We start from the raw sequence: 13,252 nt of genomic DNA on the forward strand, positions 1-13,252 counted from the left end.
AAAGTTAACTCACACAAAGGCTTAGAATTTTATTTTTCATGAATGCGAAAACAATAGTCTCCCTTTAAAAGGCAAAATGACAATGAATATCCTAGCAAATAAATGTCTACAAGTACACAAGTTCCCCATCTAAATTATGACTCACAAGCTCCCTCATGAATCTGTGGGATAGATGGTGGAGTATGGAAGGAGAATCACCTCCACTTTAGCTTGTTTTGACTGCATAGAGTAAAACTGTGGTGCCTCTCTTATTTTTCTTCTGTCACACACTACTGACTTGCAAAAACATTCTTCTGTTTCCCCAATAAACTAAATCAACTTTTTCCCTTTAAAGTTTCATAAGGCAGTATGATCCACCTCCTTTCTGACCTAGCAACTACAGTTACTGATAATCTTATTATAAAATCACAATCTTATAAAATAATAGTCATTATAAAATAATAAAATGTTATTTAGGAGCAATTCTATTTCAACATGCTGGGTGCAGTTCTCTCATGAAGGAATGAATCAAAACAAAACCACCTGTCTCTATACAGAGATGTCTGGAAAGCAGTTTTTCTCAAGCACTTAGTTGAGCCAGAAAAGTTAAGCCTAAAGCAACTGTGGTTTCAATCTAAAAATTACCTGTGGCTGCTGTTTAGATTGAAATTTCGGTGTCTCTATTCTGTCTCTTCTTTCAGATGCAACCGCCAGGTTGGGAAATTCCTCGGCATCCTAAGTAAACCACACACCCCTTTAGCTCTTTGTTAATGCAACATACCAAGTGCAACCTTTCCCTTGCTTATATTTTCATTCTTCAGTAAGGTACCACAAAAGTTCTTAAAAGTGATTAAAAAAAAGAAAAGCTGCAAAACTCTCACATAAGAGCTGCTGCTTTATTTAACATACAGCAAATTTAAAAGCCACCGTTCTAATACCCCCAGACCCAACAAAGAGAGTGCCACCAATGATCTTGGTACACCAAGGGGTCTACAGAACTGACCTTGGACCACCTTGGCATGAGAGTATTCAACTACCTGTTCTTCAAAGGATTTTCATTAGAGAAACCATCTAGATTCAGTAGATTTACATGTTATCTCTGCTGAACCCAGGCTAATAAATGGAGTCAAAGGCAACAGGCCTGCTAAAAAACAATTTTTTAATCACTTAAAAATGCCTATGTCATTTTGTCAGTATTTTAGGTGCCTTGGAAAAAGATGGGAAACATGGGGCAGAAATATAAATTATTCACTTGCCTAAACCATAATGCTCTGCCATGGTAGGTTTTCAAACATGTAACCCAGCTATTCTTAAATGATGTTCTAAGAGCCTTGGGAACCCCCACCCCAAGTCTGTGGGAATGCCCTGGGCTTGACCCTAAGCTGGGCACCCAGGCCGCACCTCTGAGAGAGCCTTCGGCCTGCACAAGCAGCCAGGCCACCTGAGTCTGGTACAGTAATGTAAATAAAACAACCAGGCACATGAGAAATTAAGTCAGAACCCAGACTGGCTCCTTAGAGTTTATGAAATACTTGGAGTATCATGAGACAATTAAAGCATGCTTTTGGAAGCTCCTGAAATCTTCCTGACTTGGGCCCTCAATGGTTCTACAGTATTCTACATTTCTCTCTATAATGAAGCACTTTATAATAAGACTTTTGGATAGAAAAGGAGGCCCTGCAAAAGCCAGCATTCTAAAGCAAGAAAAAAAAAAAACTAAAAGAACAAAAACAGGTAAAGCAGATAACTGAGAGGAAATATTAGTAATATGGCACACAAACTATTCAACTCTGATACAAGTAGTTTTGTCTCCAGACCATTCATTCATTCAGGTGTTCACTGAGTGGCTGCTCTGAGAAAACTGGGAAGCCAAAATGAAGAGGTGAGAAGAGTGGCTGGTTACTCTTTTCTTTAGCACTAAGAAAATGATCATTAAAAAGCCCTGGAGATTTTCACTTAGGAAACCAATATGAACTCAAGTTTCTCTTAAGAAACAACCACTTATTATATCACACAATGTGAGTAATAAATATAAATGTACTTCAATCCTTGGAGGCTCTTGAACTCTCAGGACTTCATATTTTAATGTAGATTTTTCTTTCTTTTTCTTACTCTTTCTTGAGGCTTCATTTTGTTCAAGGTCGCTACCTTGTGATACTTTAGACTAGAACAAAAAAATCAAAGCAAAAATCGTCAGTTTTTAGGGCAGTCAATAGAATGTTTAATACTATGTATCAGCAAAATTAAGATATCAAGTCCTATAATCACATGGCAATTTTATTCAGAGTTAGGTTCCTCATCCCTGTTTTTTAAAAAGCCAGCATTCACTAGAATAGTTCTGAAGGAAAAAAAGTTTGTTCAAATAGTTGTAATGCCCAATTCCTTTTGAAAACTGGTGGATTTGGACAGAACCTAATTTTTAGCCTGAGGAGATCATGATGTTCATGACCTTCCTGATCCCAGTCTAAGCTCTCCATGTAATTTTAGGCAGGCCATTTCCATCAGCACGGCCCAGTGGTTCGTCATCTGCACATCACACCTGTCTGCACAGCAGAATCACCCATGGAACCTTCAAATCAGACAAACACCTGGGACCATCCAAGGACTGCTAAATGTGACCTCATCATTCCTACAGGCCCCTAACCCCCCGGGCCTCTCCTTATCCAAGGTCAAATGTGCTTTGGCCATAGGGCCTTTGCACTGAAGCCCCTTCACTAGAATTTGGCTAGGCTGGGGCCGCTTCTCAACTCTATCTACCTGTTGCTTTCTACCCTGGGAATTTCCATGGTTTTCTCTTCAGAGCACTGATCACTCTCTGACATGTCCTATATCTGTCTGCATGTTGTCAGCCTCCCTCCATCAGAATGGAGGCTCTAAAAGGGCAGGGAACTTTTTGTTTTAGGCCCTGCTATACCCAGTGGGAATTTACACTTCAGAAGTAAAAGTCTCAGCAGCTATTAAAGAGAGTATGTTTATCTACTGACCCACAGGAGCTGTCCATGATATTTTTCTAAGTGAAAAAGACAGGTTTAGGGGTAATGTGTATAAAATGATCACATTTTAAGAAAAACAAAACAAAACAAAACAAAACAAAACAAAACGAAACAGAGAAACTCCTCCCTCTTTGTTCATATTTTCATGAGCCTGAGGCAGGACATATGCCAGATTGCTAATGCAGGTTTCTCTGAAGGTAGGCATCAAAAGTATGGGAGAGATGACCTTTTCCGTAAGTAGATCCTTGAAGTGTTACATTTATCATTTCTGTAATAAAATTTCACAATACAGAAAGCTTCTTAAAAAACCATTTTGATTACTATCACTCCAGCTATGTAAAATGCAAAGCTATTTGGGTTAGAAGATAACAGGAGATGCTGATTTTCTTCTTATCTTTTAGAATTTTTCTAAAATAAGCTTTTCTTAGACCTATAATTAAGAAAATTTTTTAAAAAGATCTTGCGAAAATAAAACAAAATCTGTTAACTCTTAGAATGCTAACTGCATATTAGGAAAACTGGCTCTGAGAGTGACTTGGCAGCTGCAACAAAGAATTAGACAGTCGGGGGCCACGTGCGGTGGCTCACGCCTGTAATGCCAGCACTTTGGGAGGCTGAGGTGGGTGGATCACCTGAGGTCAGGAGTTCGAGCCAGCCTGACCAACATGGTGAAACTTCGTCTCTACTAAAACAATACAAAAATTAGCCAGGCATGGTGGCGGGCACCTGTAATCCCAGCTACTTGGGAGGCTAAGACAGGAGAATCCCTTGAACCCGGGAGGCGGAGGCTGCAGTGAGCCGAGATCATGCCATTGCACTCCAGCCTGGGTGACAGAGCAAGACTCCATCTCAAAAAAAAAAAAAAAAAAAAAATAGACAGTGGGCTGTTGTCCAGCTTGTGCCTGGCCACCCAGAGGAGCCATGGAGACAGGCGGGAGGCTTCACTGAGAGTCAAGTTCAGTGTGTACACAAAAGGAAGGGTCTCTCCCTTACATATACTGCTTTCTCTCAAATACATGCACAGAGCAACGAGGAACAAGCACACATCTCCCTTCATTCTAATTGTCACCACTGTAAATACACAGCTACCATTTATGTGGAATGGGCTAATTACATTTTTAGAAATCAAAAAGTATCCCCATACTCAAAAAGAAAGGAAACCGTTATGCTAAACAAGACCACATTTCAACCCAAAATAATGTATCCATACACAATGAAAATGAAGAACTGTATCTAGACCAATTAAAAAAAGGCTCTTGAAGAAACAGTTCTAGGAAACAATAAAAATGTAACTTAAAGTTGGGTGTGGTGGCTCATGCCTGTAATCTCAGCACTTTAGGAGGCTGAGGCAGGACTGCTTGAGCCCAGGAGTTCAAGACCAGCCTGGGAAACATGGCAAAACCCTGCCTCTATAAAAAATACAAATACTAGCTGGACATGTTGGTGCATGCCTATAGTCCTAGTTGTTAGAGAGGCTGAGGTGGAAGGATTGCTTGAGCCAGGGAGGTCACAGCTGCAGTGAAAAAAAACAAAACAAAACAAAAAAACACTAAAATTACTTAAGGGGAAAAAAAAATCTACCCTGAATGCTATCATATAACAAGTAAATAAATTCCACTAACCAAAAATCAGTAACATGTACCACATGATCATAAAATGTGGAATTCAATTATTTTGCTTCTAGTACTCTTATACTGGTAAAAGAGTCATTTAAATTCAACAAAGACTGAGGGAAAAAGAAGCAGAAACTTTACACACCAGAGCAAAAACTTATGCCAACATTTCTTCTTTAAAGAATTCAAAATGGCTCACAGACATTTTAAGTCGATAGGTCCAAAATGTACATTCTCACTCATAAAGAAAAGCTATCACTTGTATTCCTTGACTCACAACCTATTCTTTCTTCAACGTGCAAGTACGACAAACTCAGACTAGTGACTACGGTATAGAATGAAACCCACTTACAGTTAGGATTTGGAGGGATTAAAAAAAAAAAAAAAGACTATCCTGGCCAGGCACAGTGGCTCATGCCTGTAATCCCAGCACTTTGGGAGGTCGAGGTTCACGATCACCTGAGGTCAGGAGTGAGATCAGCCTGGCCAACATGGTGAAGCCCCATCTCTATGAAAAATACAAAAATGAGCCAGGCGTGGTGGCAAGCACCTGTAAACTCAGCTATTCAGGAGGCAGAGGCAGGAGAATCGCTTGAGCCTGGGAGGCGGAGGTTGCAGTGAGTCAAGATCATGCCACTGCACTCTAGCCTGGGCAACAGAGTGAGACTCCATCTCAAAAACAAAGACTATGCAGTAGCACAGAAAATCAAAGTAATCAAAATGTGATGCACATCTCCTTTTCCCTAATCTTTTTTTAAAATAGTACCATATATACGTATGTATATATAACATAAAACACACCATCTTAACTTTACTTTTTTTTTTTGAGACGGAGTCTCACTCTGTCGCCCAGGCCGCAGTGCAGTGGCACGATCTCAGCTCACTGCAAGCTCCGCCTCCCGGGTTCATGCCATTCTCCTGCCTCAGCCTCCCAAGTAGCTGGGACTATAGGCGCTTGCCACCATGCCCAGCTAATTTTTTTGTATTTTTTAGTAGAGACGGGGTTTCACTGTGTTAAACAGGATGGTCTCAATCTCCTGACCTCGTGATCTGCCTGCCTTGGCCTCCCAAAATGCTGGGATTACAGGCCTGAACCACTGCACACGGCCCATCTTAACTATTTTTAAGTGAACATTTTAATGGCATTAAGTACACTCACACTTTGTGTAACCATTATCACCATCCATCTTCAGAAACTCATTTCCTCTTGCAAAACTGAAACTCTGTACCCATTAATACATAATTTCTCATTCCCCACTCTACTGAGCCCCTGGCAACCACCATCCTACTTTCTGTCTCTAGTGACACGTACCTTTTGGGTAGGATGAACAATGTGTTTTTCTTTGTTGTAGGAACGATCCGAAGATAAAGCTTCAGAAGATGGTATACTAACATTTTTAGGATCTGCTGATGAAGCAATGGTCTTTAAGTTTATCATAGAAGTAACATTTTTAGGGGCTGGTGACAGTTCTGTAGATAATGTCTGTCGAACAACATAACCCATTGGTGTCCAAGATAACTCTGCTCAAAGATAACCAAAATTGTTGAACAATCTCAACAGTAAAATAGAAATTCCTTAGTTACTCAAACATGCATTACATGAGGTAACTGCTCAGAGCATCATTAAATGTAGGCTATCATTGAAAACATCCTCTTGGAAACTATAGTAGTCACTAAACTTGTTTTTCTTCTTGGGGCATGCATGCTGCATTTTTTTCCCTTTTAACTTGTAAGGTTAATTTTCCTGGAAACTGGTTTTTTAACCTGGGGGTTGGAGATGGGTAGACAAACAGTAGTTTTAGTCAAAAAACAACAATCCACAATAAATGTCCACGTGGCAAGCACACAAAATTAACGAACTAAAGATCAAATTTTGTCCCTACTAACCTTGAAGTGTACCTTTAACATCAGAAGTCAAAGATCACTAGACTTCAGCTATCACAATAACTGGTAATTTATTTCTTTTAGAACAGAGGCATAAGTACAGCAACACTACTCCTTTAGGTGCCCATGAAACTCTATATACAGACAAAACAAAAAGACATCTATCAGGACACAGGCAGGCGAACACCTGTCAGCAGCCTGTGGCTACCCCCAAGGGTAAGACAGACTGTTCTCCTCACTACAGAACTACACATCCTCAGAGCAGCCTGTGAAGTACAGACCATCACTCAACCACATACATATCAAACATGAGAACACAGAAGAAAACACCCTATGAATAAATTTGCAATCATTTTGTAAAAGTGTCTGTTAGGACAAGCTACTGTAAAAATTTCAAAGCAGGGTACTTGGAACTCTCTCTGAGTATATTACTTCTTGGCCAGGACAGGACAGATGAGCAGTCCTTACAGTGTGACAGGACGCTCCCATGACCCTTGCAGGTGTCTATGGATTCAAAACCGTTCTTCTGGAGTACAAACGCGTTAGTCGCCTTCCCTACTCTCCCTCTCTCATGAGACCACCTGGGAGTCTTCCAAATGCTGTATGAGGCAGGACTGTGAGGCAGGTGAATGCCATGGCAAATCTACAGAGCCAGATGGCAGAGCTGCACAAGTGGAAAGCAAGGCTGCTCTCTGCACTACAGCTTTTTAATTTTGAAAAATGGTTTTCATAAAAATATGCTATCTTAAAATGCAATATGCTTATTGTTTATTTTAAGCAAATTTGTTTGAACTTTGAATAGGGCAAATGTTGACAGGTATCACCCAAATAAACAACAGCTCTTTGGGGTTCTCAATTTTTAACGGTCTCAAAAACTTTTGAGAATAGGCAATACTAAAGGAAGTAGTCACTGCTGAGTTCATAAAATTTCTCACTGAATTGGATGTATACTTCATTTAGAATTCCTGTCTCTTATTTTATACTCCTTGTGTGTGGATGTGGGATCTCATTTACTTACTTTAACTTTCTAAACTAACATTGATGTTAGGTTACTCACAAGTCATTAGCTGTCTTAAGGTTTTACAACAAAAACCATTTCAATTGCACTAGAGTTAAAAATGAACTTAGAAAGTATATGACATTTAAAAAATTAGCATTTTTGTAGCCACTTTTACCTCTTGTACATGAAGGAGAATTGGTAGCAGCATTAGCAGTTACAGATTCATTTGGGTTATTATTTTTCACCACTATTTCACCCTAAAAAGCAAACACATTAGATGTCATCAGAGAAATGCAAATTAAAACAAGGAGATAAATAACACTACATATCAAAATCCAGAACACTTTGACAACAGAAATTCTTATTCATTGCTGGTAAGAACGAAAAATGATACAGTCACTTTGGGAGATATCTAATAGTTCAGCAATTTCTTACAAAACTAACCATACTCTTACCATATCATCTAGCCACTGCACTCCTTGGTAATTATCCAAAGGAGGTGAAAACTTATGTCCACACAAAAACCTGCACACGGATGTTTACAGCAGCTTTACTCATAACTGCCACAACTTGGAAGCAGCCAAGATGTCCTTAAGTAGGTGAATGGGTAAACTGTGGTATATCCAGATGATGAACTATTATGGACCCCTAAACAAAATGAACTATCAAAGCCATGAAAAAACATGGAAGAAACTTAAATGCACATTTCTAAGCGAAAGAAGCCAATCTAAAAGGGCTACATACTACATGATTCCAGCTATGTGACATTCTAGAAAAGACAAAACTGTGGAGACTATAAAAAGATAGTAGTTAGCAGGGTTGAGGGGAGGGAAGGATAAACAGGTGGAGCACAGAAGATTTTTAGGGCAGTGAAACCACTCTGTACCATACTACTACGGTAGACACACATCATTATGTATTTCCCCAAACTCTTAGAAGACACAACATCAACTGTGAACCCTAATGCAAACGATGGGCTTTGGGTGATGATGATGTCAATGCAGGTCACCAATTGTAACAAATGCATCACTCCAGCACAAGATGTTGATAATGAAGGAAGCTCTGTCTGTGTGTGTGTGTGCAGGCAAGGGGCATATGGGAAATCTCTGTACTTTCTTTTCAACTTTGCTGTGAACCTAAAACTGCTCTCAAAAATAAAATCTATTTTTTTAAAAAAGCCAAAGCAGTTACTTTCCATTTCAAATTCCAAGTAATCATTTAATTTTAAAATATAGCTTCCCTTGCCATTCTTAAAATCTGCAAAATATATGCTAATTAAAATTTCCAAATATATAAGTACACAAAGCGAAAAGTTAACTTCCTTCCTTCAACTAAATCTCACTCCCTAGAGGAAAACACCACCCACATCTATAGCTTCATTAGTATCCTTCTATTTCTTTGTCTATGATATAAACATTTGTGTATCATATTTTTATATGAATTCCCATAATGGAATCACACCACACATAATATTGTGGCAACTTTTAAAAAAACTTTACCATACCACTGACAAACTTTCCAAGTTGGCACAGATGCACCACACAACTCTTAAAGCTGCAATGATCCCATGTAAATGCAAAAGCCATCATTCACGAGGCCCACACACCGAAGTCCAATAGTCCATCAAAATGTCTACAAAGATAACAAATGTAAGCCTGCAATGTATGCCCTGTTTTATGACAACAAATGTGAACCTGCAATGTATGCCCTGTTTTATGACAACAAATGTGAACCTGCAATGTATGCCCTGTTTTTTGACAACAAATGTAAGCCTGCAATGTATGCCCTGTTTTATGAAGACAGAAAGCTGTCTCACATATTAAACATAAGATATACAATGACACTATGTGTATGGGGGGATTGAGTATATTAAAAGGCTCCTCCAAGTGACTAATACCAGAGGCAAAAGTAAACTAAAAGATTCAAAGTTGAATCCATTAAGTAGATAATGGATTTAAAATAATTTTTAAAATTCATATGCTTCACAAATTTACCCATTTGCCAATTCACAACATGAGTCCAGGAATAAAAAATAATATTAAAACACAGCCTGTTCTTTTAGTAAACATAACTTTTATGCTCACCAAGGTCAGTAAAAAATTAGAAATAGCGTACCTGTTCAAGAATGGTAAATAAATTATACATATCAGTATGAGAGATCCAATGCAACAGCTGTTTTTAAAAAATACTTAATGGCATGGAAAAAATACCAACAAAGTTTTAAAAAATTCAAATGTAAGACTGTACATATTTATAATCATACAGTGAAGGAAATTCCCACAATAGACCATTTTTAAAAGACTATGTGTCAAGCATGCTTTTCTTTTGGTTGTACAATTTCAGAAAAATATATATATTTTTTGTCATTTACAGACATTACTAATACCATCAGGAAAAAGTTTCTTTTAGAAGGAAAATAAATTTTTAAAAAGCCCAAACGTAATTCAAGAGTGCAAGTGACTATTAATAGAGCAATCAGTATGTGTATCTTCTATCTTACTTCATATGTTCAAATACATTAACAGTCACATGTAACAAGTGGCCTTGATATAAAGTACCAGTCATACTCCTGCTCACTCCACGAGCCGACCCTGAGGCTTACACAGCATCCTGGACTACTTCTGTAGGGTACTCATGAGAGCTGTACGTGATGAAGACCAGGAGCCCTGTGGCTATTCAGCCACTGCACTGCACAAACCCAGCCTGGAGCCCGTGGAGCAGGTCAGATGGAACTATGATTTTTAGATAGCCATCAGTTGGCCTGACTTCTCCCAGCTCTTTGACAGTAAAGCACCATGCTACAACAGTGTGAGGTTCAACAGTGTGAGGGTCCTGCATGCAAACTGCTACACAATGGCGTATCTTCTACACATTACCAGCAACTGTCACTGAGCCCTCAGGCCTTAGTGTCCAGGCACCTAACAGAAGTCCAAGGGCAGGAAACAAATCCTTTCTCAACTCAAGAGGTAAAGTGAACAGGTGAGACCTGTTTTCTTTATCTTTCTTCTTTCTGCTTGCCTTGGTACTGGCATGTACTCCACTGCTCCTTCAGTGGAAATTCATCAGAAGCCATTTTAGGAACTACTAACTAGACACCATTTCTTCCTGAAGTCTCAAATCAATCCATTTGAGAGAAATGCCTCAACTTGGTGGACTAAAACTTTGAGATCAAATGTTTAACAAAGTGAATTACCTGCTGTAATAAGTTTTACTGAATTTGCTGCATCATTAACAAGACAAAGATGTAGATAAAAGCCCGGAAAATTCAGAAGTTACACTACGCAGTTTTAAATATTACTACAGTTAAGTCCTCACTTAGCACCATGGACAGGTTCTTCGAAACTGTGACTTTAAACAAAACAACATAAAACAAAACCAATTCCTTTTTTTCATCACCATCAAAATGATAGTGAAGAAAATGTTACTGGAGGACCTACTATACGGCTTTTCATATAACGTTGCAGTTTCCAAGAACCTATTGACAACATTATGTGAGGACTTAATGTATTTCAATTTTTAAAAAAGTCTTTTTTTTCTGTATTGGAAAAAGTACTACCAGAATGCTAGAAATAGTGTGTTGAAAATGGGCTGTCAAAGCAGCTACACTCTGCTAGAATCTTTTCCTTCTGAGGCACTACGACACCTTTCAGCTACCACATAAAAAGGAGTACACTAGGTTGGGCATGGTGGCTCAATCGTGTAATCCCTGCACTTTGGGAGGCCGAGGCAGGTGGATCACCTGAGGTTAGGAGTTCGAGACCAGCCTGACCAATATGGTGAAACCCCATCCCTCCTAAAAATACAAAAAAATTAGCCAGATGTGGTGGCGTGTACCTGTAGTCCCCGCTACTCAGGAGGCTGAGGCAGGAGAATTGCTTGAACCTGGAAGGCGGGGATTGTAGTGAGCCAAGAAGCCAAGATCGCACCACTGCACTCCAGCCTAGGCGACAGAGTGAGACTCCCTCCCCGCAAAAAAAAAAAAGCTATACTAGGTGATTCTTTTAGAACACTAGCTGCAACCGGGCACGGTGGCTCACGCCTATAATCCCAGCACTTTGGGAGGCCACGGCGGGCAGATTGCCATAGCTCAGGTGTTCAAGACCAGCCTGGGCAACATGATGAAATCCCGTCTCTACTAAAATACAAAAAAAAAATTAGCCGGTCGTGGCAGCGTGCACCTGAAGCGTGCACCTGTAGTCCCAGCTACTCCAGAGGCTGAGGCAGGAGAACTGCTTGAACCCGGGAGGTGGAGGTTGCAGTGAGCCGAGATTGTGCCACTGCACTCCAGCCTGGTGACAGAGCGAAAAAACAAACAAACAAACAAACAAAAAATAAAACAATAGCTGCACTAGATGTTACAGCCTCATTGTAAACTGTTCTAACAAAGGTCATCTAAGTGCACAATGAAAGGTCTCCCCCAATGCATCCTCCCCAGCTCCATGGACATCAAAGCCCACAGCAGTATTTAATGTGTAATGTTTGAAGTGAGACAATTTAAAAAGTGTGTACCAAGGAAAAAGAAAAAGTAAGAGAGAAACCCTCACCTCACCTTTGATAACACTGCAGCTGGTTTTACTACTTCTCTTAGAAGAGAAATGTCGGTAGAGGCAGAGTGGACAGGTCCCCACTTGGGTTGCTTCTGTATCTCTGACATATTGTTCTCTGCACCTTGCAGTTCAGGAAAGTCCAGTGTGGTAAATTCAAACTCAGGTTTGGAGGTAGATACATTTTTTGCAATGATTCTGGATTTCCTGTCTGTTCGCTTATGGTAACCATCTGTAATTACAAAATTAAGAATAAAAATTTAGTTACTGTTTGATGACCAGTACTCAAGCAAAAACTGCAGAGTAGAAAGACTATTGCTATCGATGCAACAGGTTGTTGTCAAAACACCGTAATTCTTACCAGTGTTGTTCACCTTCCTTTGTAAAAGTATAAAGGTTATAAATATCAATCACTCTGGTTGGGCCATTGTGCAGAAAAACCAAAATCCACTGCACATTTTAGGAGTATGTACAGTCACGTGCCACATAGTGATGGTCTGGTCAACAATGGATTACGTATACAACAGCCCCACAAGATTGTAATGAAGCTGAAAAATTCCTATTGCCTACTGGTAATGTCATGGTGCAATGCATTACTCACATGTTTGTGGTGATGCTGGTGTAAACAAACCTACTGAGCTAACAGGCATACAAAAGTATAGTACATAGGATGATGTATAGTACATAATACTTGACAATGATAATAAACAACTATATCACTTGTTTATGTATGTATTATACTTTTTATCTTTGGAGTATATATTCCCTCTACTTACAAAAGAAAAATTTGGCCAGGGCAAGGTGGCTCATGCCTTAATTCCAGCACTTCAGGAGGCTGAGGCAGGCAGATCACTTGCAGCCATGAGCTCGAGACCAGCCTGGCCAACATGGTAAAACCCCAACTCTATTGAAAATATATGCCGGGCGCGGTGGCTCAAGCCTGTAATCCTAGCACTTTGGGAGGCCCAGACGGGCAGATCACGAGGTCAGGAGATCGAGACCATCCTGGCTAACACGGTGAAACCCCCGTCTCTACCAAAAAAAACACAAAAAAACTAGCCAGGCGAGATGGCGGGCGCCTGTAGTCCCAGCTACTTGGGAGGCTGAGGCAGGAGAATGGCATGAGCCCGGGAGGCGGAGCTTGCAGTGAGTCGATCTTGCAGAGATCGCGCCACTGCACTCGAGCCTGGGCGACAGAGTGAGACTCCGTCTCAAAAAAAAAAAAAAGAAAAGGAAAAT

General features: G+C 39.9%; 1 protein-coding gene across 4 annotated transcripts in view; it reads right to left on the bottom strand.

Annotated features, from left to right (window-relative positions):
* SECISBP2 (SECIS binding protein 2) overlaps positions 1 to 13,252 on the bottom strand; it is a 43,483-nt gene that overhangs the window by 21,548 nt on the left and 8,683 nt on the right. For 3 of the 4 annotated variants that reach the window (XM_011975189.1, XM_011975187.1, XM_011975186.1), the window contains exons 5-9: positions 12,019 to 12,245; positions 7,645 to 7,726; positions 5,898 to 6,106; positions 2,021 to 2,143; positions 625 to 714 (exon numbers count right to left, since the gene is read on the bottom strand). In XM_011975189.1, the coding sequence (XP_011830579.1) occupies positions 625 to 714; positions 2,021 to 2,143; positions 5,898 to 6,106; positions 7,645 to 7,726; positions 12,019 to 12,245 (731 nt within the window). The remainder of the gene's footprint in view (positions 1 to 624; positions 715 to 2,020; positions 2,144 to 5,897; positions 6,107 to 7,644; positions 7,727 to 12,018; positions 12,246 to 13,252) is intronic. The other variant, XM_011975188.1, reaches the window with a different exon arrangement.

The sequence above is a fragment of the Mandrillus leucophaeus genome, unplaced genomic scaffold (assembly GCF_000951045.1).
Source record: "Mandrillus leucophaeus isolate KB7577 unplaced genomic scaffold, Mleu.le_1.0 Scaffold152, whole genome shotgun sequence".
NCBI classification, from domain to species: Eukaryota; Metazoa; Chordata; class Mammalia; order Primates; family Cercopithecidae; genus Mandrillus; species Mandrillus leucophaeus.